Source organism: Penicillium digitatum, chromosome 1 (assembly GCF_016767815.1).
Source record: "Penicillium digitatum chromosome 1, complete sequence".
Lineage (NCBI taxonomy): Eukaryota > Fungi > Ascomycota > Eurotiomycetes > Eurotiales > Aspergillaceae > Penicillium > Penicillium digitatum.
The window spans coordinates 6,871,987-6,899,120 of record NC_089384.1 but is presented as its reverse complement, the minus strand read 5'-3'; the positions used below and the strand labels follow the sequence as shown (position 1 = coordinate 6,899,120).

At 49.6% G+C, this 27,134-nt stretch overlaps 8 protein-coding genes across 8 annotated transcripts; 2 read left to right on the top strand and 6 right to left on the bottom strand.

Annotated features, from left to right (window-relative positions):
• Positions 1–469: 469 nt before the first annotated feature.
• Positions 470–2,110, bottom strand: Pdw03_4720 (SUN family protein, putative; the record flags this gene model as incomplete). Its single annotated transcript, XM_014675389.1, has 1 exon — positions 470–2,110. One exon carries the CDS (start codon positions 2,108–2,110, stop codon positions 470–472), a length of 1,641 nt encoding a protein of 546 aa, XP_014530875.1.
• Positions 2,111–4,100: 1,990 nt separating this feature from the next.
• Positions 4,101–5,368, bottom strand: Pdw03_4719 (Leucine carboxyl methyltransferase 1; the record flags this gene model as incomplete). The annotated part of the gene is made up of 2 exons (XM_066100819.1): positions 4,101–5,047; positions 5,128–5,368. The coding sequence occupies 2 exons, from the start codon at positions 5,366–5,368 to the stop codon at positions 4,101–4,103; spliced, it is 1,188 nt and encodes a 395-aa protein (XP_065956219.1).
• A 366-nt stretch (positions 5,369–5,734) lies between these two features.
• Pdw03_4718 (Leucine carboxyl methyltransferase superfamily) lies at positions 5,735–6,560 on the bottom strand (the record flags this gene model as incomplete). The annotated part of the gene is made up of 3 exons (XM_014675390.2): positions 5,735–5,905; positions 5,969–6,148; positions 6,204–6,560. The coding sequence occupies 3 exons, from the start codon at positions 6,558–6,560 to the stop codon at positions 5,735–5,737; spliced, it is 708 nt and encodes a 235-aa protein (XP_014530876.2).
• An 891-nt stretch (positions 6,561–7,451) lies between these two features.
• Positions 7,452–12,721, bottom strand: Pdw03_4717 (RING zinc finger protein, putative; the record flags this gene model as incomplete). The annotated part of the gene is made up of 8 exons (XM_014675391.1): positions 7,452–7,973; positions 8,035–8,334; positions 8,394–8,767; positions 8,817–9,230; positions 9,285–10,132; positions 10,187–11,912; positions 11,971–12,364; positions 12,422–12,721. 8 exons carry the CDS (start codon positions 12,719–12,721, stop codon positions 7,452–7,454), a joined length of 4,878 nt encoding a protein of 1,625 aa, XP_014530877.1.
• A 336-nt stretch (positions 12,722–13,057) lies between these two features.
• Pdw03_4716 (TFIIH complex helicase Rad3, putative) lies at positions 13,058–15,611 on the top strand (the record flags this gene model as incomplete). The annotated part of the gene is made up of 4 exons (XM_014675392.1): positions 13,058–13,074; positions 13,136–13,592; positions 13,643–13,759; positions 13,818–15,611. 4 exons carry the CDS (start codon positions 13,058–13,060, stop codon positions 15,609–15,611), a joined length of 2,385 nt encoding a protein of 794 aa, XP_014530878.1.
• Positions 15,612–17,527: 1,916 nt separating this feature from the next.
• Pdw03_4715 (DNA-directed RNA polymerase) lies at positions 17,528–22,733 on the bottom strand (the record flags this gene model as incomplete). The annotated part of the gene is made up of 4 exons (XM_014675394.1): positions 17,528–19,147; positions 19,208–21,926; positions 21,986–22,483; positions 22,549–22,733. The coding sequence occupies 4 exons, from the start codon at positions 22,731–22,733 to the stop codon at positions 17,528–17,530; spliced, it is 5,022 nt and encodes a 1,673-aa protein (XP_014530880.1).
• Positions 22,734–23,010: 277 nt separating this feature from the next.
• On the top strand, positions 23,011–24,750 carry Pdw03_4714 (U4/u6 small nuclear ribonucleoprotein hprp3-related protein, putative; the record flags this gene model as incomplete). The annotated part of the gene is made up of 1 exon (XM_014675395.1): positions 23,011–24,750. One exon carries the CDS (start codon positions 23,011–23,013, stop codon positions 24,748–24,750), a length of 1,740 nt encoding a protein of 579 aa, XP_014530881.1.
• A 281-nt stretch (positions 24,751–25,031) lies between these two features.
• On the bottom strand, positions 25,032–27,056 carry Pdw03_4713 (Translation elongation/initiation factor/Ribosomal, beta-barrel; the record flags this gene model as incomplete). The annotated part of the gene is made up of 1 exon (XM_014675396.2): positions 25,032–27,056. The coding sequence occupies one exon, from the start codon at positions 27,054–27,056 to the stop codon at positions 25,032–25,034; it is 2,025 nt and encodes a 674-aa protein (XP_014530882.2).
• Between the last annotated feature and the right edge of the window lie 78 nt (positions 27,057–27,134).

Here is a 27,134-nt window from a genome sequence, read left to right as displayed (position 1 = left end):
ATAAAGGATCTGTCTGAGATCTCGAAAGATCATAGTAGCAAGGATTGACGAATCAAAGAACACACGTTAGATTTCCCATGTCCAACCAGCCATCATATGTAAGCAAAAACAATTTCCCTTGCGTACCAAAAGCAATAGAAAGGGATATTTAACAAGCCAAAAAAAAAGAAATGCGGAGGAGAAAAAGGGATATAAGAGTCATGAAGCAGAGGGGAAAAGGTCCAACCTTGAGCGTCGTCAATAAAGGGCATCCGATGGATGTGAAGAATCATGAAAAAAGGGGATTGTGTAGAAAATAATTAAAAATGTGAACGAATCAGACAAGATTAGACACCTGCAGAGTTTCAATGAGATTGATAGCCGCAGACAAACATAGTTCAGAAAGGATGCCCCATGGGGATGTCTGTACACACCCCGTACATATATGCAATATTGCATGATCAATATAGCTGAGTCAATCAGACCTGATCTACAAGTTCGCAACCATGGCAGCGATGGCGCCGAATGCCAGGGTCAGCATGGAGACGGTGGCGCTGGTGGCACCGCCCGTGGCAGAAGATGTGGACGCAGCGGCAACGACAGCGGTCGTCGTCGTTGGGGCCTCTTGGATGTCAGCAGAACCAGTCAGAACATGAGGCTGATAGGTGTAGCTTGTTGTCGGGCTCGACTTGGGCAGACGGGCGGCAGGACTAGTCATGCTGAACACGGAAGTCGTGGAGATGGAGCCAGCAGTAAAAGTCCAGCTAACAGTGGAGGCCCAGCTAGCGGTAGAAGTCGGGCCAGCAGTAGAGGTCGGGCTAGCAGTAGAGGTGGGGCTAGCAGTAAAGGTGAAGCTAACAGTAGATGTGGAGCTGGGGGTAGAAGTGGGAATCGAAGTTGAAGTTGACGAGGGAGTGGAGGTGGAGGTGGAGGTGGAGGTGGGTGTCTCAGTGGTGCTGGTGCTGGTGCTGGTGCTGGTGCTGGTGCTTGTCGAAGTAGGTGTGGGACTCGAGGTGCTAGTGCTAGAGCTAGTGCTTGAGCTAGTACTGGTGCTGGAGCTGGTGTGGGTGTGGGTGCGGGTGCTGGTGCTGGTGCTGGTGCTGGTGCTGGTGCTGCTAGTGGAGCTGCTAGTGGAGCTACGAGTGGAGGTAAGACTGCTGATGGAGACCTCGATGGTCTCAGACGAGGTGCTGCCGTTACCCTCCTTCTCAAAGACAACAATGTGCGCGGTCTCGCCCTTGGGGATGGTCACGACGCAGCCGGTGGCGCCGCCAGCGCCAACGAAGGGATCACCGGTCATCTCATTGACGTCGTTGACAGCAGGGTCAATCTTGCAGGGCAAGCCATGGCAGCCGTCACCATCACATTCAATCGCGATACCAAAGTCAGGCTTGACATTGCGGAAGGGCGTGGAGGGCTCCAAGTAGATTGGGTTCCAGCCGATTTTCAAGAAGGTCTTGCCACTTTTGTCGGTGTTGCCACCGGCGGTGTACGGAGACCAGTTACCGATGGGTTTCTCGGAGGTACCCCAGACACAGCCTTCCTCCGCAGTGACACCAGGAGCGTTAATGTAGTACTGGGCAGCAGTGGAGCACCAGTAGGACGTGCCGGGCACGGCCAGATCGGCCAGTGTATCAACCGTGGTGGGGATAATCATTGCCTCATTTCCAGGAAGCACAGTCTGGCAGAAAGAAACAGGCTTTCCAGCTTTGTTATGGGCCTTGACAACACCAATGGCCGACTCACAGTAGCCACGGTGGGGGAAGGGTTTATGAATTTTGCCATCATCATCACAGTACAGACCACCTCTCAACGACATAGGGTAAGTGTAGGACGTCGCCTTGGGATCCCATTGCATAGATACCTGACCGGAAGGGCAGGCGTAAGGGCAGTAGTTGCCAGGTTTGCAGCGCTCGTCGGGGCTCATAGCCCAGCCGGCATTTTGCTCATTTGGGGTGATCTCAACCAGGCCAGCATTGGGGGGGAACTCGCACTTCCCACTCCTCTCTGCCAGAGCCACATCACGATTCTCGTGGTGATGGCTCTGGTCATGGCTATGTTTGGCAGCTTCAGCGCTCGCAACGAGGGCGACAAGCGCCGCTGCGCAGAAAGATGCGACCTGGAACTTCATTGTGTCAGGGGGGAAAAGACTTAGCAAATTTAAATTAATGAAATGAATGAGTATATAAAGCGAATGGATTAGTCAAACGAGTGACAAAAAGAAATGGCCAATGGCCAAGAACAGATACAGTGCTCACAGAGAATGAAGGTCAAGACGAGAGAAAGGAAAGAGATGGGGAAAGGCAGCAAGAAAAGGGAGAGGGACACGGCCACACGGCCACTCGAGAGCAGGGTCCCAGCTCAGGTCCACGAGTCTGCTAGCCTAAAAAAGTGTTAGATCTGGTATCTGCGCGCAATTTCGGCGCAGAGAGCAGACTTTAGGAGCAGCCCCGACATTTTCATGAGCGGTTTGTCCGTGATGGCCCATAATTCCCATAGTCGCTCCCCGAAACAGGAATTATGGGAGCAGCCTTGGACCCCAAAGGATGTACCCCTGAAGCAAACTCCACTAGTGGACAGCCACATGTAGCTACTAGACACTTAGTGTCAGGGGCAGAGACAGCCTGCAGCCAATGATGAACGCCATTACCCCGACGGTTCCTGCTTGGCAGGAAAAGCAAGGCCAATGAGCTAAGAAAGTTGCTTTGTGGAGTTGCCTTCCGACATTTTTCAACAGCAAAAAGCAAAACATCAATTCATCATTGAAGGGAAATGTGGAGGAGAGTGGAGGAAAGGGACCGGCGTTGCTCGGCGCAACCTTTGGGAACCTTGGAGATCATGTCACATGATATCTCAACGTCTAACCTTGGAATTTGCAACCTGCGAAGGTTGTAATTAATGGTACAGTACACATAGAAATAAAACGCTAATCAAATGAATCCAGAATGCATCATACGTTGTTTATACATACATCAAAAGGAGTGAACTCCACTGAAGGGAATTAATGGGGAAACCAGGCTAATATTCCCAAGTGGAGTATACCACAGATTGCTCCTGTAGCCTGGTAACCCATCAATCCCAATCAAGCCCACCACACTGCGGTCTGAACCCGTTGATCATTACAAGTGGACTCTCCCTTCTTTTTATAGGCACGGAATCACAATGCCAAGAAATCCGAAGCCTTGGGAATGTGTTGTCCGACTGCCAATGTGTCGCTTAGTACTCTGTAGCTTTTGGTCAAAGCTTGGTCTAGGAGTGTATGGGGTCTTGAAATAGCGAGGGATTAACAGGATCACTGTTGTGATCACTTTGATCATGAGCTCCATCAAATGCTATGTACAAGATGCGCCATAGTTGCACAAATTGTAATTAAACGGTCGGAATCTCAACGCAAGAAGCATGAAGTTGACTCATTATGGGATGTAGGTGTCGAATATCGGTATCTGGGACAGATTGAGCCAAATGTGTCAGATTAACCGAGTCTTACCAGGGCTACTCCGTCGTGAAGGACAACGGCCAAGTAGGTTCCTTTTCTACTTCCTTGTGCTTTTAACCCCCAGTACCTAGCTCTCAACGGTAGCGATCCTTGCATCCGCTTCGATCTCAATGCACTGCAGCGAGTTCTAAGAGTGGAACTCAAGAGGAGCGATGCCTCACGCATGATAAACAAGAAGTCGTTTTTGAGTTTACTGCAAGGACTGTTGATGTTCCTGGCATGGTGAGTACCCACTCGGCCCATCACTCTTATATTTCGCGGGGCCCCAGTGCATCTGAAGATATATATGACAGGTCGCATTGACATTACCACACCGTTATTAAACTCAACTCTTCCTCCTGATGGGCCTATTTTTGGACCAGTGAACGAAGCTGGAAAGAAAGAGTTGCACTTCAGACTTCAACATAAAATTCAGAATCAGTCGGTAGGAGTCTTTCTCGCTAGTGCAAGTCACATGCACAGACCTAGAGGCATTATATCGCCATCCACATTGGCTCGGTAGGTACTGCATCGTGTTGGACAAAGCTTCTTGGTCCAAACTTCTATTGACTTGTATTGCCAGACATGCACCATGGCCTTTCGCCACAGAGCTGTATCATCAGACATGATCTATTCACATAAAAAGCTACTCGCCTCGCTGGGCCTCGAGGTCCTTCCACCCAGCAAAAGCCGGGACATCATCGCAGTCTCTCCATCCCCAAGCAATGCAATAATGCCGTGCAAGCAACTGCCACTCCTCCATCTCATCAAGCATCTCTAGCGCAGAAACTCTTTCCTTCTCATCGTCGTTGACCCACCGCTGCCAAATAAACTCAATATCAGCTGCAGCCTGGCCATCCCTAAAGCCCTGATCTTGGAAGCGGCCTCGCTGCGCCTCAAGCGACGCATACCTAGGGAGGGTTTTGAGCTGAATCCCTCGCGCTGCAAGGTTCGACACCATTGTCCGACCGAAGGCATCATTCGGCCGGATGGGCTCATATAGAATCAGTCCGAGCGGAGTGACCTTCGCCTGTGCCTCCTGCAAGATATCTCCAGGCCCGGATACTGCATGCCCATGACCAAAAAGGCGTTGTGTGAAGAACGTAACAACCTGTTCCGCTTCAGTGGGTGATAGATAAACCAAACAGCATTCAGAAATCAGCAGAGTCGGCAATCCCGTCTCAACGCCTGGCAATGCTCCAGCAGGGTCACTGCATGTCGAAAGCGACCGCAGATCAACTGGGTGAATGTGGTACGAGGGTGAATGCAGCGCATCCCCGGCCTCCGACACGGTAATTCCAGTATCCTTTTCCGACGAAACCTCTGACGAGTCAATCCCCAGCGCGGTCTGCAGTACAGGCGCCGATCTAATCGCGCGGATTTTCTCCGCCGTATTTACGGCGAAATCGAGCTCGTGGTAAACGAAGTCCGGGGTTTGACGCGACGACAGAAGTCGGAAGACGCGCGTGTCCGACCCAGCGCCTAGAGATATGATTTGTTTCTTATTTTGTTTCTTATGTATATTTTCCGGTAAGCTCGGGCCGAGGAACCGCGCCACGAGCTGGTCGATGGCTGTTGTGCGGGCGTAGGTTCCTGGCGCGCGGGGAGATGTCCCGATCAGCCATGGGCTCCCATCTCATCAGGGGTAGAGTTGCTTGAGAAAATTGGCTCACCTCTGTTGATAATTGGCAATCTTCGCGTCGCCGACCCGGCGGGTGTCAATGCTGCTGCGTATGCGTCCTCTAGGTAACCTAGCTCGACGGCGCTGAGGCGGGATACACTTGCGTCATTGTCTGTACCTTGGACGATGCGATCTTTTCCAGAAGGGGGCCCGATTTCTTCTGTGCGACCTAGACCACGACCACGGCCTCGGCCTCGTCGGAGAGTGTTTAGGTTGGGAATGTGAGAGGCCATGGGGAATGGAGGAAGCTTGGAGCTTCGGCGTCCGTGGTGGGGTAGCTACTTGCCCCGGTGGGCATGTCAGTCAATTTTGTGATTTCATCGTCTATTATCTCCAAGTCAGTTTCACAATACCACCTCTTTTTCAAATTGTTCATCTACATCGCTCCCCTTTTTTGATCGACTCATGAATTCTGGCTGGGTATGTCCAAATTGAAGAAATGAAGTACACTAAATATCTCGAGTTCAACATTTACTGCAACGATCTTGCTCCCTATTGTCAATGCCGCCAAGTTATCACAGGGCCGTGCCTTTTCAAATGTCCCAAACACAAGCCCCGTGCCATTAGATGTACTGGTAGAGCTGCCATTAGACCTGCACCTAAGCCAACTTACCCTTGACAAAGGTAATAGCCTGTGCACCATACTCGGCTCCGTAGCCCTGGTGGGTCGCGCCGTTACTGCCGTTGCAGCAGTACGGATCCGTGGAGTCGCAGTATGATTGAATCTTACTGGCCGATGGACAAGAGAAGCCAGAAGGACGTGCGTCGAACTATATCTCTAGTATCAGATGCAAAGTTACTCGTCCAGGGGGGAGGTATGGGGAAGTACATACACCTCCAGCAGCACAAGTTCCAACATCATACGAAAGTCCTGCCATATACAGCGGATCACCCATGAAAATTGCTGCCTTGACCATGTTCACAGCGGATGTCGACAGCTGGACCGCGGTGTTTGTGTAGCCTTGGTTTGGGACGCCGCCGCCGCACAAGGCTGCATCCATGATTTCACCACCCTAGTTCATCGTAAGAAGTTGGTCTTTTCTATGGAAGAAGAAGAATATGGCTCACCTGAGAATATCCGACCAGAATAAGCTTGGTCGATGGACACTGTGTATTATAGGAGTTCACAGCCGCGGCAACAGCTGCAATGCCCTGGGCAACTGAGTTCGAGTAGCTCACGCTGCCGCAGGATGATTGTCCACCACATGCAGGATAGCTGATGGCCTCGGCCGTGGAGCCTGAGTAGGCGCCGAGGAGGCCATCTACAACTGTTCTGGATGAGCCGTATCCGGGAGATACGGTGGTCTCGCGCGCGCCGAAGATGTGGACGGCCGGGCAATTGATACGTTTCTTGATGTCCACCTCAACCGGGACGGCGAGGGCGCCGCCGGCAAGGAGGCAGAATTTTAAGATCTTGGAGATCATGGTGTCAATAGATATCAATCAAAACTTGAACAAGCTGGCTTTTGCCTTGGATGGGATTGCGTGTGCAAGTAGATTTGATGTTCGAATTGCCGGGATCACGGTTGCTTTACCTAGATTTAGAATGCCCCTTTGCAACTGGAGTGAGAAAATCTTTGCATTTTGCCATATAGTAGGTTGCCAGGAAATTAGTAAACGTGTCCCTTTCGACCGAGCGGGGCTTTTTGCCTAGTACTCGTTTTGGGAATGAAATTTCATGACAGAATCGCCAGGATCAGCCGTGAAGAAATGGAACAGGATCCACAATTAGGCTGAATCAACCAGTGTATAGATTTGAGTAAGGCTGGAATGGCTCGGAAATGACAGGCCATTGGATGCGTTGAAATTGTGACCCGCCTGCAGATACCTTGTGGTAGGTCTCCGCGTTGTTATAGGCAACTAAGCCGCAGATCTTTCTGGGGTATGCAACCGGGATCCTCGCTTTGACTAGGTAGGGCGAACTTGAGTTCTTCATATGCATTTCGGCACAAGAGCTAAGCCCATTCCCAGGACCAGAGACAAAATCAGAGAACTAACTGTAGTGATGCCATTGCCCAGATATGGTCTCACAGCATGGCCATCGAAGATAATCGGGCCAACTTCCCAATCGGTGATGGCTCGAAACGAACTTGTTTCATTAGCCTCAGTTAGCTAGTTGGTTGTAAAGATTCAAAATGCAGAGTGCTAGAGGTGGCCAGGTGGCCCCCTATATCCCTGATCATGATGGATTCTGAAATGCCGAAAATAGGATTCTAGAATGCGATTTTCACAACTATCGACCGACCCCGAGAGCCCTGCCCGATGTTTCTCGTGTCAGGTCTCTTTGATATGTACAATTGAGCTGGAATAAAGTATCTAAACATAAACAAAGTTGTTTCGGCAAAGAGGACAAGTGCTTTGGTTGCTGCTCTTGAACCAGCGGAACAGACAGACCGAGTGGAAGGTGTTCTTGCAAGTGGCACACCGCTTGTTCGGTGTCTGCATGTCTGTTGAGATAACAGAATAACAGATGGCACACTCACTCTGGCCTTTCAGAGCGCCTTGGACGTTCCGTCGGAAGGCCAGCAAGCCATCAACCAGGTTACCGTTGGCAAACATAATCACTCCCTGGATCGTCAGCAGCCAGCTCTTCCATTTCTTCTCATCCACGAGCACGCGACTGCGACCGACAACCAACGCAGGTTGAAGCGGGTACGCGGGTGGAAGAGTGATAGAAATGGCAACTGGAGGTGACTCCTCGTCGACTGGAATGCTGGCAATGATTTCGCCTGTCTTTGGAGAAATCTTCACCTCCAGGGCGCGCTCTTCGTTTGCATCCTGGGTGGCAATCCAGTCGGTCACACTTTTGAGTGCATCTTCTACGACGAGCGGGGAGATCTGGGAACACTGTTAGCTATGGTTGCTCGTATAAAGGGGCCCACTACCAAAGACCACTGACGTATCTTTCCGACCAGGCTTCTACCGGACCCTTGATGCGTTTCTTGGTGTCAATCCACCAATTCTTGGTCATGTTGGCAGAGTATCTCATACACAGATAATACAAATGTACCAGGAGCCATTGTGTTTCCTTTTCGGCACTCTCGGACTCATCTGGCTCAAATGATCGAATTTCAAGTTTGGATGCATCGATCATCTTTCCGTGCGATTTTTGAAGGAAATCAAACGTGAATTCCAGCAGTGGAGTGAGGATATTGTTCTCTCTGATGCTTGACATGTAGTATTCTTGGACAGGAAGCGACTGATCGGTCCGTTAGCAGACTGTTCTCAACAGTTTGTTGCAGATAAATCAAAACTTACAGCATTTGCGAAATGATCGAATACCACCTTCCAGCTGAGAAGATATGCCCGCACACTGGTCCACATCTTGTCATCTCCATAGGCAGCAGAGACCATTTGCATTGTCGGGGGTTCAAGCAATAGAGACACAAGCTCATCAGGAAGGCTGACTGCAGTCTTTGACAAGGCCACCTCAAAAGATACCTTCTCCTGAGCATGAGGAATATAGTGATGGAGAATTGTGTAAGCAGTTCGCTGAACTGCGCGACTGTGCGCAGTCAAAAGATGGAACGTTTCACTGACATCCTCCAAGTTGTCAACGGGGATAGTGTTCATCAGGCGTCGTAATAAGTCAACAGCAACATCCCGAGGTTGGTGGAATGTGGTTGAGGAATCTATATTTTGTTAGATCTATCAGTGATGAGAGAAACCTAAAGCGCTTACCAAACGTGTCAATGGTGGAGGCCAGAGCATTGAAAAGACCAGCCTTTCGATCTGACCAAGCATCTTGAACATCGTCGTTGCTGTCACTTTCTGAGATAGACTTCAATCGTGCGAATAGTCTGAAAGACGAGACCAGCAATGGCAAAGCCTCTTCGCCTCCATTGGTTCCCTGCAGCACAGAGCTTAGAACACCCATGCTTTCCTCCCAATGAGATCCATAAATTTCCCCAAGAGCTGGAAGGACAAGAGACAAAGTTTGGATGACCTCGGATTTCAAACCAAGAGACATAGAATCCGATTGAAGACATTCAATCAAGTTCTTGGTGAGGAAAACCAATCGTTGTGTTGGAATAGTGGAGACAACCTCTTCTTCCCCGGACAACAAGATATTCAACAAAGCCAGCTTCCGCAATCCTGCGCACAGTTAGTTTTGGTACTATTTTTGCTAGTGTGTCGTCAGACACTTACCAATTTGGGAAGGATCCTGGGGCTTGAGTCCAGTGGAGTCGGCGATTAGCTCATTACAGATTCTGTTTCCGATGGGATTTGAAAGTATGGAGCTTCGCAACACAGCAAACCACGATGCCGAGCGGATGACATTAGCCGTTCGTGCCTCTCTACAGATCTTCGCAACGTCCTCCGATGATTTGGACTTTTGCAATGAGTCCGCAACGGACATTATCTTGACGAAGGCTTCGCCAACCCTGTAGTCCAAGGGAGATGTACCCTTTAGATCCTCTAGTCTGCTTTCCCAAAATTCGGCAAACGAAGATGAAACGGTCTTCTCGGGTGCGAAGCTGACTGGTTCATTGTCACGAATCCAATTACCGACCACCTTTCGGCCAGCGAAAACAATCTCCATGTACTCTTCTCGCTGATCAGCCAGCTCTAGACCTGAGATGCCGTTGCAATTCTCAATACTCAAATCATCATCTATAAGTTGAATTGCCAAGGGCAAGAAATGGAACAAAGTCTCTAGATCCCCCTGGTCCAGATATTTCAGTATCTCAGAAGTAGAGAGAACGCTGACAGTGAATATTGCCAGGCGGAATGCAGAAGAGCGATGGTCTGAATCGCGGGGAATAGTCGGCCATAATGCCTTGAAGGAGTCAGATAGTTCACGCTGGACCAAGTGAACAGCGCCTCCTAGGGGACTTGTTATAGCAGTGGAAGAGCGAGGTGGAAGTTGAAGAAAGGGTGTCAAAGATTCCTCCCATGAACGGCGAGACGGCAAAAGATCCTTCACGGTACCAGTCGCGCCTTCAGCCGTAAGGCCTGGCAACAACTCCTCTGCGATAGCAAGAAGTGATTCAATCCTGAACCGGAGTTAGTTCATTTTCCTGCAGAAAATATGCCAATGGAGCACTCACGACAATGATTCTTCATCCACATGACTGAATCCATGTTGGAGGATTTCTATGCCCGACTTGGCACTCGTATCACCAACTCCAGATTCTTTAAATGATTTTAGCAACGCTTCCGCTAATCTTGCCACCTCTTCAGTTGGTGATTCTGTGAGGAAAAGTAGCTTTCCTGCTAATTTCGATCCAAGAGTTCCATTCTGGAACTCTCGAACTGAAGATGGTGCAGACTTTCCGATATGAGAAAGTCCATGCAAGACATCAAAGACTTTATCATCTGAAGATAACGACTCGATCAAGTATAAGAATATCTGATCCCTCAGTTCGTCTTGTGATGTTTTATTTTGAAGAACTGCAGTGATGATAGGCCAATGGGCATGGCTTCCTTTGCAAGCTTTGCCAAGAGCCCGTACAATTAGTGAGTTGAGCTTCTCTTTATGCTCGGCATAATTGAAATCGAGAGAGAAAAGTAAGCCTTGGAGTACATGCACATTGGACTGCTCTGGCTCCAGGGCCAAGGCTCGTTCAACAACGTTTTCGAAACTGGATGCAAATCCATCCCACTCCCGACACTTCAAGATAATTGAAATCAATCTATCAGCAGATGGCGAAAGCAAAAGCTCCGGTACGTCATTTTGCACGAAATTCTGGAGGTCTTGAGACTTTCTAGCGACATGAGGTAGGCTGCAAACACACTCCACTACTGTAGCGGCAGCTCCATACGGTTTCCCATTTCGGTTGCGCAGGACATCGAGACAACCTTCGAGAAGAGAAGTGCTTGTTCTGTCAAAGACCTCCAATACTTGAGGCTCGACCTCGGTATCTGCAACCCGTGAGAGGACAGCAGACTCCAAATCCAAGAGGCGTTTGGATTGGGCACATACTGAGTCTTGAGATTCACGGAAGTCCTTTGATTGTTCTGGAGACGATAGCTTCACGGCTTCAAGCAGCCCATCGGAAAGGCATGTACACAATAATTGCAGTTCCTGGGTTTGCTTAGTGGAAGCCAGAGCGAGAACACAATCCACACAAATTCCTTCGGCCAACTCGGCCGGAAGTGACCACTGTGTCAGCTTTGGGTCAATTTTCACATACTGCACCACCAAAGGAGACAGTCTCTTCGCGATGAAGTCGGACTTTTGCTCCTGGGGGACCAATGTTGAAAGCCATGTGCCTATCTGGATGTAGGATTTCCATCCGATGGCGAGGTTTGAACGCGGTTCTTCTCTCGAGTTGAGGCCTTCTTGCAAAGCCTCAGTCAAGGCAATAGCGCTAGTACAGGTGATTCCATGGTCAGCAGTGGCCTTGTCGGCACCTGCTAGCACTTCTTGGGGGGTAATTCGAAGTAGTTGGTCTAGATTTGACCAAAAGTTGGAGTGCCCACCTTGGGACCCTTTCTGCATGTACTGGCGCAATCTCTTTGAGGAAGATGATTTCCCAGTGTAATCATCTGTCCATATTTGAGGCCTCAGTGAAGATAATAAAAGGAGAGACTCTGACAATTCGGTAGCCGATCCGATCTGCTGGAGAGACAGAGATTTACCAATGACGGCTGAACTAAGAGTCTTCCAGTCAATCCATCCAGGCTCTCGGGAAACCGCAGATCGGAGCAAAATGTATATGGACCGGCGAACATATGGATCATCGTGGTAACAGAGAGCCCACAAATTCTTGCTGGCTAAAAGATTCTCAATTTCTGATAGGTTCTTCCGCAAATCTTCGTCGGACGAATTGCCTAGAGACAATCAATGGTTGGATTGGGAGTATTGCAAGGTAAAAAGGTTTTAACATACCTAGAACACGGTTGAAAAGCAAAATTGCGGCTCCCGCAACACGGGAATATTTCCCTTCGGCGTCATCTCTCTTTACTGTCCTTTCATCACTCAATGTCAAGGCTGTTTGGTGAAGAATGACATCATCTACAAAGTCCAAAATGGAACCCTGGTAGATCCTCCACACGTTGTTTCTTTTGTCTTCGGTTGTAAAGACTTTTGTGAACGATTCAAGGGCGGCACGGTGGACTAGTCGATCATTATCGTAGATTCCTGCGATCCATGCTCCAATGATCTTGGGTAAATTGGGCAAGATCCGCTTCCCCACAAGACCAGAAATTGTTCCTTGTATCGGATGGGCAACCTGACGTACTCGCCGAGACAAGTCAATAGAGAGTCTGGGATAAATTCTGAACTGAGAGAAAACATTGTTATTAGTTGGTGTTTGTCTCTAGAATTGATTTATGCATACCCATGCATCTAGAAACCCGTCATCAAGAGTTCCTTTCTTCTCTTCCACCGTTGATATATGGTCGCGCAGCTCTTCTAGAGCTTTCAACCGTGTTATGTCATCTTTTTTCAGTAAATTTTTGAATGCGATAACGAGTTGCTGCTCCGCGATGCGAGAAAGATCCGGAGGTGCTGCAATATATGTCAGAGCGGACGGCTCCTTTCCTTCGCTGGAGAGACCGCCAGAAAAGCTCCCGAATGATCCAAAGGCGCTAGCAGCAGCGCGACTGCTGGAGGCCTGAGATTTGAACTTTTTGCTCATGTGGGGTATGAGGTCAGCGGGATAAGCAAGTAGTAGGAGATGACCTCAAATTGAGGGTTTGGAAAGGCTTTGCAGAGAATAAAGAGCTCTGGCTGTAGATTCTGGTTCAATTGGATTGAACACTGTATCACTCTCCCATCGCATGAGTAAAAGTCGAAGTGCATTCAATGTTGGATCTCCAAAAGATACGCGGGACTCAGATAGCCATCACGTGAGTTTGTGTCATCGCTGTCCCAAATAGGACAAGCGCAGACGCGGAGCCGCGAAAGATGAGAGCGAGCTCTCTTCACTTTCGATCCTTTGCCCTCTTGCGTTCTGCATCGGAGCCCAGCCAAGATGAAGTTCTTCATAGAGTATGTCTCCTTTGCATGGTGCCTATCTAGTCTCCAAGCTGACCACATCCGTCCGCACCAGTGATCTTCCGGTGCTGTTTCCATATCCTCGCATCTACCCCGAACAATATGCCTACATGTGCGATCTCAAAAAGACCCTCGACGCAGGGGGTCACTGTGTGCTGGAAATGCCCTCAGGAACTGGCAAGACAGTTTCGCTACTGTCGTTGATCGTCGCCTACCAACAGCATTATCCAGAGCACCGTAAGCTCATCTACTGCTCCCGAACCATGTCGGAGATCGAGAAAGCGTTAGCGGAGTTGAAGGCTTTGATGGAACATCGTGCTAAGGAGCTGGGTCATGAGGAGGAATTCCGTGCGCTTGGCCTAACCAGTCGGAAGAATCTTTGTCTTCATCCTTCGGTAAAGAGAGAGAAAAGCGGTACCGTAGTTGATGCTAGATGCAGAAGCTTGACGGCTGGGTTTGTCAAGGAGAAGAAGGAGCGCGGTGAAGATGTTGAGCTTTGCGTATACCATGAGGTATGATTTTGTTATCTGCAATGCAGCATTGAACGAGCTAACAGGCCTAGAACCTTGACTTGCTCGAACCACATAACCTCGTCCCCCCCGGCGTTTTCACACTCGACGGGTTGGCAAGATACGGAGAAGAGCATAAACAATGTCCCTACTTCTCCGCTCGACGCATGGTAAGATCTCGAGCAAGTGTTCCACACAAAGTACCCCATTTCTAACATGTATCACTAGATGCCGTGGTGCAATATCATTATCTATTCCTATCACTATCTTCTCGATCCTAAAATTGCGGAACGAGTGTCACGAGAGCTCTCAAAAGATTGCATCGTGGTCTTTGACGAAGCGCACAACATTGACAACGTCTGTATCGAATCACTCAGTATAGACCTGAGCGAGGATTCTCTACGAAAAGCGACTCGGGGTGCAAACAATCTGGAACGCAGAATCGAAGAAATGAAGAGCACAGATGAAGAAAAACTCAAGAACGAATACTCAAAATTAGTGGAGGGGCTGCAGGAAGCTGAGAAGGCCCGGGAAGAAGATCAATTTATCTCGAATCCGGTCTTGCCAGATGATTTACTAAAGGAAGCTGTTCCTGGTAACATTCGCCGGGCTGAACATTTTGTCTCTTTTTTGAAGAGATTCATCGAATATCTGAAGACTCGGATGAAGGTCACCCATACCATTTCTGAGACACCTCCTTCTTTCCTCACTCACCTGAAAGACCTTACTTATATTGAACGAAAGCCTTTGAGGTTTTGTGCCGAGCGCTTGACGTCACTTGTACGGACGCTGGAACTTGTCAACATTGAAGATTATCAGCCTCTTCAAGAGGTGGCAACATTTGCAACACTGGTCGCAACTTATGATAAGGGATTTGTTCTCATCCTTGAGCCCTTCGAGTCCGAAGCGGCTACTGTACCGAATCCGATCCTCCATTTCACGTGCTTGGATGCCGCTATTGCCATCAAGCCGGTATTCGATCGCTTCAGCTCTGTGATCATTACCTCGGGAACATTGTCACCCTTAGAAATGTATCCGAAAATGCTGGGGTTCACCGCTGTTCTGCAGGAATCATACAGCATGACACTCGCTCGGCGATCTTTCTTGCCCATGATTGTCACTCGAGGCTCAGACCAAGCACAGGTTTCATCTTCGTTTGGAATTCGCAACGACCCCGGTGTTGTGCGAAACTACGGAAGCCTAGTTACCGAGTTTGCTCGCATCACACCCGACGGCGTTGTCGTTTTCTTCCCCTCCTATCTCTACATGGAATCAATCATTAGCATGTGGCAAGGTATGGGCATTCTGGATCAAATCTGGAACTATAAATTGATTCTCGTGGAAACCCCCGATGCACAAGAATCATCACTCGCCCTGGAGACTTACCGAACAGCTTGTTGCAACGGACGTGGCGCAATCTTGTTCTGTGTCGCTCGAGGCAAAGTTTCCGAGGGTATTGATTTCGATCACCATTACGGTCGTGCAGTGTTGTGTATTGGTGTTCCCTTCCAATACACAGAATCTCGAATTCTGAAAGCTCGTCTCGAGTTCTTGCGTGAGAATTACCGCATTCGGGAGAACGACTTCTTATCTTTCGACGCTATTCGACATGCCGCCCAGTGTCTGGGTCGTGTCTTGCGTGGAAAAGACGACTACGGAGTCATGGTGTTGGCAGATCGTCGATTCGAGCGAAAGCGTCCTCAACTCCCCAAGTGGATCAACCAGGCAATGTTGGACAGCGAAACCAATCTTAGCACTGATATGGCTGTATCAAATGCCAAGAACTTCTTGCGGACCATGGCCCAGCCTTTTAAATCGAAAGATCAAGAAGGCATTTCCACCTGGGGCTTGGCTGATATCGAGCGACATGAGGCAAAGAGGAGGACCGAGGAAGAGCGGATGATGAGAGAGGTGAATGACGGGCACCCAATAGGTGGAATTATCCCGTCTGCATCCCTGGTCGTCGAGGATGAATACGACGATAACATTGATGCGGACCTCATGATGCTCGATGCGCCATAAAATAATGTTGTTTGTTCTATACATAATGATGCATCTACTGGCATGGGCAGGGCGTTTGGAATTGGGCACTTGCGCCATTTGGCATGGTTTTTCTAAGGGTAAAGACCATTTACCTTGCAATTGAAGACAGATCTTTAACAGAACTCTCCTCGGGATCTCAGCAAATCCTGAGGGGAGATGATCAAGGCATCTATACAGTGCTCCGTGTAGCTCGGTATCGGATCAAGTATCTGAAATCTAGTGAGCCCTCAATGATCTTCTTCCCACACTCGCCCTATTAAATGGAATAACAGAACCAGAGATTCAAAGCACCCACTGTACGCAATATCAAGATATTATAACTTGGCCATTCATTAACAAACGTATCTTCAACCGGACAAGAGGACTCAATAGTTGTCCACATCCCCAGACGGTAGATAAGCGCACCCTGCTCTTGGAATATCAAATAGGTCACAGTTCCACCAGGATGTACCTCCAAATCCCATCAAGGTAGCGCTAGATTATCATGCGTCTACTGTCCTCGTTTGTTGTTGGCTTGAGAGGCCATAGAAGCGGCACTTTTGGCCTTGGATCCCGCCACCGCAGAGAAAACACCAAATAATCTGACAGCATAGTCTTCTACAAATACTAATGCCAGTGTGGGTCCTCTCATGTGGTATTTGTCGCCCAGCCGTGATTGTTATAGCATCAAGATCGCGGCGAGTCCAAGGGGGGGAGCTACAAGGCATTGAGGAGCAGCTACCTAGGTCCCTTTTCACGCCGAAAGGCTCTACATATCCATCTGCTCGGTTATGATTGATTTCTCGAACAAGAAAGGCATACTCCTCCTCGTCAAATGAAGCTGGGAATTTGGCAGGAGACGAATCAGCTAGCGAAATACGTACTCGGCCTATCCACCATCAAGTGCAACAGTACCGAACAGCTGGCTTCGAGCGCACCAAGAGGAGAAGCCACGCTCACAGTAGAAACATTCCCGGCAGCTTATAGTAAACGGTGAGACTACTCGATCTCCCGATTGGAAGTTCTTGATGTCCGATTCAAGCTTGACAACTTCACCTGTAAACTTGTAGCCTATGACAAACTCTGTGCCAGACTTTTGGTGGCCGCGAAAGACATGGAGTTCAGTTTGCAGATATGAGGGATTATAGGCTTTTGCAGATAGTTCCTGATATCTTACCTGCTACATAACGCAGTGTGTGGTGCCTTCAAGATAAAATCTGTTGAATCTTGGATCTGGGGGAGGGACGCTTGCTCGATGCTCGATAGCTACCTTCGACGGGCCCTTGATAACGACGCCTTGCATTTTGGAGAATTGCGATCTTTCCCGTGGATTGTGCAGAGCATTCTAAGAGATTAATAGAAGTTGCAACTGAGATTGGAGTCTCATTTTAAGTCGCAGCTTTAAGTCGCAGCGTAGTCCCACAACATCACCAAGGGTCCTCGGCAGATCTTGGATTCATGCTGGCTAAAACGAATTTCAATAGCGTTCTGGCATGACTGAATCGAAAGTGAACAATATCCGGTCTATGATTTCGAGATCTGAAGTGCTCCAGGGGCATGATTGACCTTCATCCATCCAAAGAAGGAAGTTTCAAAAGTCGTTAGTGATAGCGGGGGACTTTTTCCGGGGTAACGGTAAGGAGGCCTAGAGACATACATGGCTGTTTAAGGCTACAATAGAAGTATAAGCCATGCTTGAACATCATTACCTGGTTAAAGATTTATTTTATTGAACAAGTCAAGATGCTAATATGAACAGGACTTTTTGGTTCCGCTGCACAAAGACAAACTCCAGATCATCGACACATCAAAGATGAGGTGAAAACACATAAAATAATGAAAGCGTTGCATAAACACAATATACACATGAGGAAAAGACAAGAAAGACACATTTCAAAACTCCGTCCAGTCAGGGACTATGCTACGGGAGCAAGAATGTCGAACGAACCAGTGCCAACGGTACCGACACGGCCAACAACAATTCGGCTACTAGGACTCTTGAGGTTATCGGCACCCCTCTCGAGCACAACGTCCTTCAGAGCGCCGACGGTAGTCTCGAAACTGGCCCGTGCGAAGGCAGATGAGGCATCCTTGACCAAGCCATTGCGACTGAAGGCCTTGAAGCCACCGGACTGTGTCATCACATCACCGATCAAATTCAAGTGACGGTTGTCAACGGAGATACTGTGACCTTTGAAAACGGCATCCATTTCGCGGACGATAGTAGCGCGAGCAGCTTCAACACCGTACAGGTTGAGCATGTCGTGGATGGAGTTGGTGTAGATCGAGTGGGGCTTGATGATATCCTGATAGTCACGCATGGCGAGCAGGTTGACACCCTCAGTGAGGATGTTGGCGGGATCACCCTTCGCCTCATCGGCCTCGACGAAGACACAGTTGCCCATGCCGGGGATGCACTGGATGACAGCGAGGTGCAGAACTTTTTCAACCAGGGGAAGGAGGAGAAGTTTGGGGGTCTCAACGTCGTACTGCAGTTGGATGGAGCACGTGTTGCCGTTCTTTGGGTCGAACTTGAACTTCGTGATCTCCTCGAACTTGCCCACGACATCTTCCTCGCACGCCTTGCTGTCGTGGACGGTCTCATCGTCAGACTCATCTTCGGAGTCCGAGTCCGAGTCCGAGCCGTCCTTCATTTGCACGTCGCGAGTGTCGTTGGCAGGCTTGCTGCTCTCATCTTCGTCTTCGTCTTCATCGGGGGTATCTTGGCGTCTGATGATATCTTGCTCGCCGGCGTCGGGTCCTTCGTAGGAGACCTGGTTGCCCCTATTCTGAGCTCCGGCGGCCCGCTTGGCATCGTCCTCGTCGTCTTCATTGTCATCGTCGGCTGGCTGGGCCTCAGAGTCGGCGCCTCTTGGTGCCTCCGCGATTTTACCGACCGAAACACCAATTTCGGGCTGGGAAGTTGTGCCCTTAACGCCCTTCTTCTCTTCGTTGCGCTTCTTTAGCTCGACCTTGGTGAGTCTCACCAACCGAGGGATGAGCTTGGATTTCAGAGCAATCAGAACATCCTTGGTCTCAATGGCGTATTCCTTAGTGTATTCTTCAGACGGGAAAAAGTCAATGTCGATGTCGTAGATCTTAGCCCTGGCGTGGCCAATGCCCGAGCCAATGCGTTCCTTGACTTGCACCTTGTCAACAAGTTCAGCAATACTCAGTTTGCTGATAGCCTTGGCAAATTTCTCCGAGTCATCCTTGGAAATCTCTTCGTTCAGAAGAAGAGTCATCGTAGGTGTCATAATCTTGGCACTTGCAGTCATAACAATTTCACGTAGACGGGGAATACCTAGTGTGACGTTCTTTGCCGAGTGACCAGCCAAATGGAAGGTGTTGAGAGTCATCTGTGTGGAGGGTTCTCCGACGGATTGACCGGCCATAATTCCGACAGCCTCACCGGGGTCAATGATAGACTTCATATACTTCATGTTCATCAGTGCTTCGAAGGTCTTCTTGGTAATCTTGCCCTCGATGTTCTTCTTCTTGTCTTTGATGAGCTTGTTTTTGTTGACGTCCGCATACTATTTTCAAAAGCTGTTAGAATTGCAAATAATCACCGGAAAGAGACAGTGAGTTCATACCTTCTTTAGCTCCTGGGCGAACGCTTCGGATGTACTTCCGAGGTTTCCTCCAGGGGGGAAGTGAGACAACACAGGGTCCACAGCATCAATCTTTCCGGTCTTGCGGACCGCCTTCATGGCGTCCTTGTGCCAAGTAGTTACGTTTTCCTTGGCCAGTTTGTGGTAATCATCTGCTTGGACTTGCTTGGAAATGGAGATGTGGTTCTGGGCAAGGAAATCAAAGTCGTTCAGGTGCACCTGTTTGGTGATATCGAGACCGTCCTCTCCGTACAAGAACTGGACAATGGAGCCATCTGACGCTTCACGGACAGAGGAGTCGTATTCAGCCTTAAGACCTTCCATGCCCTTAATCAAACAACGTTGCAGGTAACCAGATCTAGAGGTCTTGACAGCAGTATCAATCAGACCCTCACGACCAGCCATGGCGTGGAAGTAATATTCCTGAGGCTTGATTCCGGTCAAGAAACGACCAGAAACGTAACCTCCTGCCATCGGGTTAGTTTCGAAAGCTTTGAATGACGGAAGACTCTTTCCACTGATCATGAGTGGTACACGGCGACCTTCAAGAACCTGTTGGCCGAGATTACAAGAAATCAGGTTGGCATTAACACCGGATCCCTTTGCTCCAGATATCGTCATAGACTGCATTTGATTCCAAGGGAAAGGCTTAGCAAGGCCGTACGGGAGACAGGCGCTAGTGATTTCAGAGGAAAGCTTGGCAGACCGGGCGTTAGAAACGCTATCCAGGCCACTTTGTTTGTCGTCATCACGAAGAACCTCTTCCAATCGTCGGTTCAACTCAGCAGTTTGGTCACCAGGAGCCTTGTCCAAGGTCACATACTTCAAGGCAACTTCGCGACCCATCTGAGGAGCAGTGGCTAACTTCTCCTTGCGGATACGGTCACCCTCCTTGGTCAACCGAAGATCGTCGATACCACAGCTGAAACCCCGCAAATTCAGGACGCGAGTGAGGAGTCTTCCAAGAACACCGATGAGCTTACCAGCAGTGCTGTATCCATAAACTTCATGGATGGCATCGATGAGACCACCGGCGGTGGGACCGAGCTGTTTCTTGTCGAGGATACCACAAAGGTACTCTCCATCCTGGAAGATAACTTCTCCTTCTTCATTGCCCTCACCCCATCGTTCGCCAGGGGTAGAAGACTTACTCTTCAAGGTCAACCCTCCTCGCTCTGGGGGCTGGATGTTCTTAAGGATTGTTGTGATGATCTGCTTTCCAGTCCATAGGCACTTGGGCTTGCGCATGGCGGGCTCGACCAGCTGGATCCGGTCAGTGACAATGTGCGAATGTTCTGGTCTCAAGCAACTGTACAACAGCTGGTGATAGTCCTCCTCGTCATAGAAGCTGTCACGGCACGTGACCCACGTTCCCATGGAAATATGATCTTGAATTAGACCTCTCAGCGGCTTTCCTGATGTCGCAACGAGGTACTGGTGGTCGGCATCTGCCAGCATTCTGGCTTCCGCTTGAGCAAGCTCGTTTTGAGGGAAATGCATATTCATCTCGTCACCATCGAAATCGGCGTTGTAGGTGTTACAATTGGCGTAGTGCATGCGAATAACCCGCTCGTTGGGAAGGACACGAGCCTTGTGACCCATGATGGAGGGTTTGTGCAGAGTTGGCTGACGGTTCATCAAGACGTAATCACCAGTGGTGAGATGACGGTAGACCTTCTTGTTACGCGAGCCTTTTTGGCGCCAATTTGACGGTGCGAGCAGTTGGTTGGCAAGTGCTGTGCGCTCTTCCAAGTTCTTAAACTTGAGGTTGATTACTTGTCCATTTTCATTCTCGATTGAAGAAGCGCCGGGGTATTTGTCGGGACCGTTGATAACAGCCTCCTTCAACTCCCAGAAGTTGTGGTTTGTCACAGGTTCAGGGAAAGTCAACTTCTTGGCGAAGACAAGGGGTACACCAATCTCATTGGGTTCGATGTTGGGATCGGGCGAGATAACACTTCGAGCAGCAAAGTTGACACGCTTGCCCATCATGTTCTTTCGGAACAAACCTTCCTTCTTCTCGAGAATCTGTTTGATACCGTTAGGCTGTGACGCGGCAGCTGAGCCGGTGACCGAAGTGCGATCGCGGTCAATCAAACCGTTGACCACATCTTGGAGCTGAACAATAGCTTGAAGGAGATCACTGTAGTTCCGTGCCCGAGACATGGTCTTCTCTTCCTCGTTTTGGATCTCCTTACTGATTTGGTTGATAGTGTCACAGCCCTTCAAAATCGCATTGAATGAAGTGTTCTGCTGTGCCTCCATGACTGTTCCAGCACCTTGCTGGACTGCGGGCCGGTACTTGTTTGGCGGCACCATAAGACTTTTGATGAAGAACATGTCCGCCGACACAACTTTCACTCCCTTGGGCACTGGCCGAGAGTTGTACACAAGCTGCAGGATCTCACTTTCTTTTTGGAAAAGAAGATGAAGTGCTCCATAGACTTCGGAAGAAGACATAAATTCCTGGCCGGCCGATCCCTGTACCTCCTGCACGACAGCCACACCACGGCGAATTTCCTCCTCGGCTCCGTGAATCTCAGAAAAACCGTTCTTAGACTTGGAGTTCCTTTCTTGGTCGAGAAGGACCATGGTATTCGGTGCCTGGAATCCTCCTTGCAGCATCGCAAGCTTCTGCTTCTCGGGTAATTGCTTTCGGAAAATTTTGTTGTAGCGGTCCTTTTTATAAGCGGGGGACACTCTACCATAACGTTAGCTCGGAAAGGCAGATTCAAGGTCGAGAATTATTGTATAACGTACCCGCTGCAGTTGACACACTTCTTGAACCCATTGATATCCTTGAAAAAAGCCTTGAGCAACTCTCGTCTGGCTTCTGCGGCAATAGGATTCTGTCCGCCAGGCATCAATCCGTCCAATTTTCCCTCTTTCTTGGCTTCGCGGATGCGCCGAGTGACATAATCAGTCCGCTTTTGCATATAGTCATCATCATCGGGATCGTCTGAGTCGTCCGAGTCGTCTTCCTTGTCCTTGGTGGCCTTTGATTTGGCTCCTTTGACAGCTCCCATCGCATCGACAATAGAAACTTCGTCGACCAAGCCATATTGCAGAAGGCGTAATTTGCAGGTGTACATGTTGACCTGGTTGCGACCCATCTGCAGACGAAGACAGTACACACATTGTGCTCGGAGAAGGCGGAAAATGTGATCGAAGAAGGTGACATTATAGAAGGGTACTGGTAGCTCAATGTGTCCAGGGTGTCCAGTACAAGTGAAAGAGTTCTGGCGACAGGTTGTGCATCTGTAAAATAGGAAAACCCCTCACGTTAGAAGATTGAACTACAAATTGATCAAGCCAGGACTTACACATGATCTCCCCAAGCGCCCATGGCAGGATCTTGAAGACCTCCAGGAACAGGATTGTTAAATGAATCCAAAGTCGGAGTATTGTGAATTCTTTTCACCGAGAGAGCTTTGATCTCTTCCTCGGAGTAGACATTGAAGTCGACCCCATTAATGGTCGAGGCGACCGGGCGCGCAAAAGTTGCCATTGTAGCCTGCAGCTCCTTGAGCAACAGAAAACGCTGGCGCACGAAATCAAAGTGCTCGGATTCAGATCTCCAAGTGTTTTTAGTTCTGGAGCGAACTTTTTTTTTTCCGGAGGAGCAACTTCTTTTCTGTCAGTTGCCACCGCCTTGTCCTTTTGGGTTTCTGCGTGGACTACTCGTGTCATGCACAGTTCCTGTTATTTGTCTACGCTTCGTTCATTCAACCTTTTTGTGATATATTACCGCCAGAAGACCGAGTGAGTCAGAAGCCATTGACAGCATGGCCGACGCATCGGGTAACATGCTGAAGCGTCCTCACCCTGAGGATCAACACGACAACTCCCAGAAGAGGTCCCGCTCCAACCATGGGTCCCCAGTACCAGGTCAAGGAGGTGCTGCCCCAGGCAAGCCAGATATCGCGAAAATAATGGCAGAAGCAAGGGCAAAAGCAGAAGCTGTGCGCGCTCGCCTACAAGCGCATCATGGTGGCGTGACTGCGACACCAACACCGCCAGCACCTCTAGCACCACCTGCACCGGATGCTGCAAGTCCTCCTCCCCCCCCACCACCGGCTCCTACTATGTCGAAACTGGAACAAATGAAAGCTCGAGTTGCCGCAGCTACTCAACGAGCCAGCGCACCCTCTCAGCCAAGACCCAGTGCACCATCCTACCAACCACCAGCGCATGACGACGAGGGCATATCCAAGGCTCGCGGTGGTCTGGATGTTGGCCTTCATCCTGCGCTCCTCTCTGATGCTGTGCCGGAATATCGTGGTGCAAATGGACGACCAACCAAGCCAAAGCGTGCTGGTGGGCCCCAGCTTGATCTGTCTGGTCCGTCTGTCGAGGAAATCAAGAACAACCCTTACTTTGACCCGGCTATCAACCCAAAAGCAACGTTTGCCAAGCCCCGTCAAACTCGAGAGCTCCTATTCAATCAAAAAGGCAAATATATCCAACAGGCAGCGGCTCTACGCAGACAGGCACAGCTGGAAGCTATGAAGAAAAGAATTGCAGAGAAATCACGACAGGCCGGACTTGACGAGGATATTGATGTGGAAAAGGCATTCCTTGTCCCTGCTCCACCTGCTATAGAGTGGTGGGATGCCAAGTTAGTTGATGGCAGTGACTATGACGCAATTAATAACCAGGAAAACATCAAACTCGATACCCTCAACAGCTATATTCAGCATCCTATCGAGCTTCAACCTCCGCAAGAAAAGCACATGCCCGTACAAAAGCCAATGTTCCTTACCCCGAAAGAACAAGCCAAGATTCGTCGACAACGACGCATGGCAGATTTGAAGGAACAACAAGCCAAGATCAGACTGGGACTCGAGGAAGCACCGCCTCCAAAGGTCAAGAAATCCAATCTCATGCGGGTTTTGGGAGAACAAGCTGTGAAGGATCCCACGGCTGTGGAAGCTCGTGTGACCAGGGAAATCGCAGATCGGAAGGAAGCACACGAGATGGCGAACGAAGACCGTAAACTGACCAAGGAGCAACGGCGCGAAAAGCTGGAAGCTCAGAAGGAGAAGGATGCCTCGTTGGGCATATTCCAATCTGTGTACCGAATTGATAGTCTGGCGAGTGGCCGGAACCGCTTCAAGATCGGCAAAAACGCAGAGCAAAATAATCTGACGGGCATGTGTGTTATGCATCCCCGGCTCAACCTGGTGATCGTCGAGGGCGGCCAGCACTCCATCAACAACTACCGAAAGCTGATGCTGAACCGCATTGATTGGACCGAAAACCCCGGATCCGATCGAGTACCTGCAGACAGCCCTGAAGCTCAGGTGTCATGGTTATCCACTGAGGATGACAAGGGAGACCCCCGGGATTTCAGTGCGAACACGTGTAATCTCCTCTGGGAAGGTCAGACCAAAGGCCGGGTTTTCAGGAAATGGTTTGGTGCCCGTATCTGTGAAACAGACTCTGCTGCCAAAGCAGCGCTGTCCCGATCTAAGATGGAGAATTTTTGGACACTAGCGAAGAGTGCCAAGCCAGCTGAATATTAATATTTCCTACGGCTGATAATCAACGTCTAGGTCGATTGTACTTTTACAGATAGAGAACTTGCTTCATAGCCATTATCATTCATACGCATGATGCTCCAGACGCTTATTATTTAAACATCACCCCGTAGGCACCGTAAGATATTCCAAACAAACACTCAATTAGAGCTATGAAAACTTTTAGTCAAACAAAATTCCCTACCCACATAAACCCCGCTCCGTATGCAAAGCAAATATTCCGATGCTAGGATATTACAGAAGAACATGTATGTAAAACAAATTTATCAAGAAGGAGGAGGACCCTGGTTCCCGCCGCTCAAATTGCGTAGCAGATCCAGCTGAGCTTTAACTTGGTCAAAGTTCATAGCTGCGTTTTGGGCCAGGGGAGGCTGATACTGTTGCTGAGGCTGTTGGTAATGCTGCTGAGACTGTTGGTAATGCTGTTGGTGTTGCAGAAGCTGCAGGAACTGTTGCTGCTGTTGTTGTTGCAACATAGCCAGGGATTGAGAATTAAACTGAGGAGCACCCTGTTGGGCGTTCTGGAGGTTGTTGGGTTGTGGTTGTTGGAAGGCCGGGTATGGAGAGAACTGGAATGGCATCTGTGGCTGCGCTCCACCTTGGCCGAATTGCGGCTGTTGCTGTTGCACTAGTTGCGGGCTCTGGGCCTGCTGCTGTGAGTACTGCGCATACGCAGTGAAAGGCCGGGGCATCCCGTATGGCTGCTGGGGTTGCTGGTAAATTGGCTGGCTGTAGGGAACAGCAGGCTGGGCTTGAGGCTGAGGCTGAGGCTCGTGGGTTGAGCCGCTGGCCTGCTGGGGTCGACGATCCTGATCCCACTCCCTTCCTCCGCGTCCACCTCTGCCTCGTCCTGCGCGTCCACGGTCACCCCGGCCACGACCTCTTCCGCCACGGAACCCACCACGCTCGTTGCCTTCAACCGGCGGCTCACGAGTATTCATCATCTCGTGGAGATTGGTAGGGCGTGCAAGCGGGGTGTAGCCTTCCTCACCTCCGGCATCGTCGTAGTTGAGCTCGCTCTGGTTCAATTTTGATGGTCCCGGGGCAGGCTTCTTGCCTTTGGGGCCTTCCCTGGCTTCCTTTCGCTCCTGACGCTTCTGCTTCAGTTTCCGCTTGTATTCAGCCTCCGCTTCATCGTCAGAGAATTCCATTTCTTCAGCGGCAACTTCCTCGTCGTGGAAGTTAGAAGCGTCACTTCCCTTCATGCCCTTGAGCGGCTGGGTGAACACAAAGGTGGAGTGCTCCTCAACATAGAAGATATCCTTGCCCTTGACTAAGCCCTTTTCCTGAACTTCGGATGCTGTGGCGTATGTGGTGGTATATAGAGGATTCTCTACTCTGCCCAGGGTCTCTGCTACTACGCCAATGACCTGGCGATCATCGGAGCACAGCAAGGATCCCGACTCAAGTACCTGATATTCTCCAGAGGTATTAGCCTCGATAAGAACATTTTTATCAATAGCGGCATGAATTTTGCCGAGATACACAATCTTCATTTCGGGGGTGATCTTAACGTCAGGGATAGGCAGGACCTCCTCCTCGATCTCGTTGGTGGTCCGCAGTTGTCCTCCTGCTTTCCCCTTGCCATCTCCTTCGTCGTCAGAACCACCTTCGGCCCGCATAAGAATCTGAGCTTGCTCCTCTGCGCTAAGTATAGGATAGTCTTCATCGTCACTATCATCGGAGTCCGAGGAATCAGAGCTGTCTGAAGATGACTCGTATGGTGAAGAGTCAACCTCCCACTCGGGGTGCTCTTCTTCCTTGTCATCGCCAGCCTGACCAGAGGCTTCGATCATGTTGTCTTGGTGGGCATCCTGCTCAACGTCCATAGCTTCGCTGAGAGGGGCAGTGGGTTCAATTTTGAATTTGTTCGCTTCTGTCTCATTCTTCATAGCTGCGTCGGTGGACTCGAACTGGATAATTTTCCGGGTTTCCTCTTCCTTGGTTTCGGTTTCGATTTCCTGGAAGTCCACTTGTTGATCCTGCTCTTGCTTGACTGTGTGTTCGGTCGAATACGAGCTAGTTTCTTGTTCGGAATTGTGCTGAATGAGATTTAATCCGGGGATCATCTGGCTTGGCTTCGAGGAAGTAGACAGTTCAACTGCGCCTTTTCCGGCATTTAGGCTATCTGTACTCATGTCCGGTGGACCTGCAGCCAAGGGAGTGTTATAGAAATCGCTGCCGTTGTCTGGAGTCCCTGCGATAGGCGTCTCGATAAGACAGGGTTTTTTCGGGGCAGGACCTTCATCCACACATGTGGTATCACTTGATGATTTGTGGTGTCCGTCCATATTGAAATCTACCAACTCCAGTACTTTTTGAATAAAAACGAGTTGACTTGGAAAGATCAGAAAGTTGGACGGGAAACT